The sequence below is a fragment of the Cynoglossus semilaevis genome, unplaced genomic scaffold (assembly GCF_000523025.1).
Source record: "Cynoglossus semilaevis isolate Cse_v1.0 unplaced genomic scaffold, Cse_v1.0 C18873316, whole genome shotgun sequence".
NCBI lineage: Eukaryota > Metazoa > Chordata > Actinopteri > Pleuronectiformes > Cynoglossidae > Cynoglossus > Cynoglossus semilaevis.
Window position 1 is genome coordinate 1 of NW_007592048.1, and position 555 is coordinate 555.

General features: G+C 52.4%; 1 protein-coding gene across 1 annotated transcript; it reads left to right on the plus strand.

Annotated features, from left to right (window-relative positions):
- Nucleotides 1–20: 20 nt before the first annotated feature.
- On the plus strand, nt 21–535 carry LOC103399645 (ras GTPase-activating-like protein IQGAP3; the record flags this gene model as incomplete). The annotated part of the gene is made up of 2 exons (XM_008338299.2): nt 21–300; nt 395–535. Coding segments are annotated over exons 1-2 (311 nt in total), but the record flags the coding sequence as incomplete, so codon positions are not given.
- Between the last annotated feature and the right edge of the window lie 20 nt (nt 536–555).

Consider the following 555-nt stretch of genomic DNA (forward strand, 5'->3'; position numbering starts at 1 on the left):
TTTTTTCACCAAATCGTTCATCAGGTTCCATATTTACGAAGTCCGTTAATAAATCTTTGGTAATTCCTCTCTCAGCCTGAAGGTGGAGCAGCCTAAGGATGTGGTGACAGGAAACCCCGTGGTCATCAAGATGCTGGTGAACTTTTATCGTCATGCCGGCGGCGATGGCGCTTTGCGACACATCCTGGCTCCAGCGCTGCAGGACGTCCTCCAGGATTCCAGTGTTAGCATCAAAACCGATCCTGTGGAGGTTTACAAGACCTGGATCAACCAGAGCGAGAGCCGGACCGGACTAAAGAGGTCTGACGTGTGGGCGCGTCTGTCCGTCTGCCTCGTTTGCATTCGTTTGTCCCGGTTTCTACCTGTCTCACTCTCTCTACTGCCTGTCTCTCAGCTGTCTGCCCTACGACGTCTCAGCCGAGGAGGCTCTGTCTCACCCAGAGGTTCAGAGACGCGTGGACATCGCCATCATCAACCTGAAGAATATGACAGAGAGAGTTTTCAAAGCCATCATCTCCAACCTCAGCAAACTGCCGTGAGTCCTGTCTGTCTGTC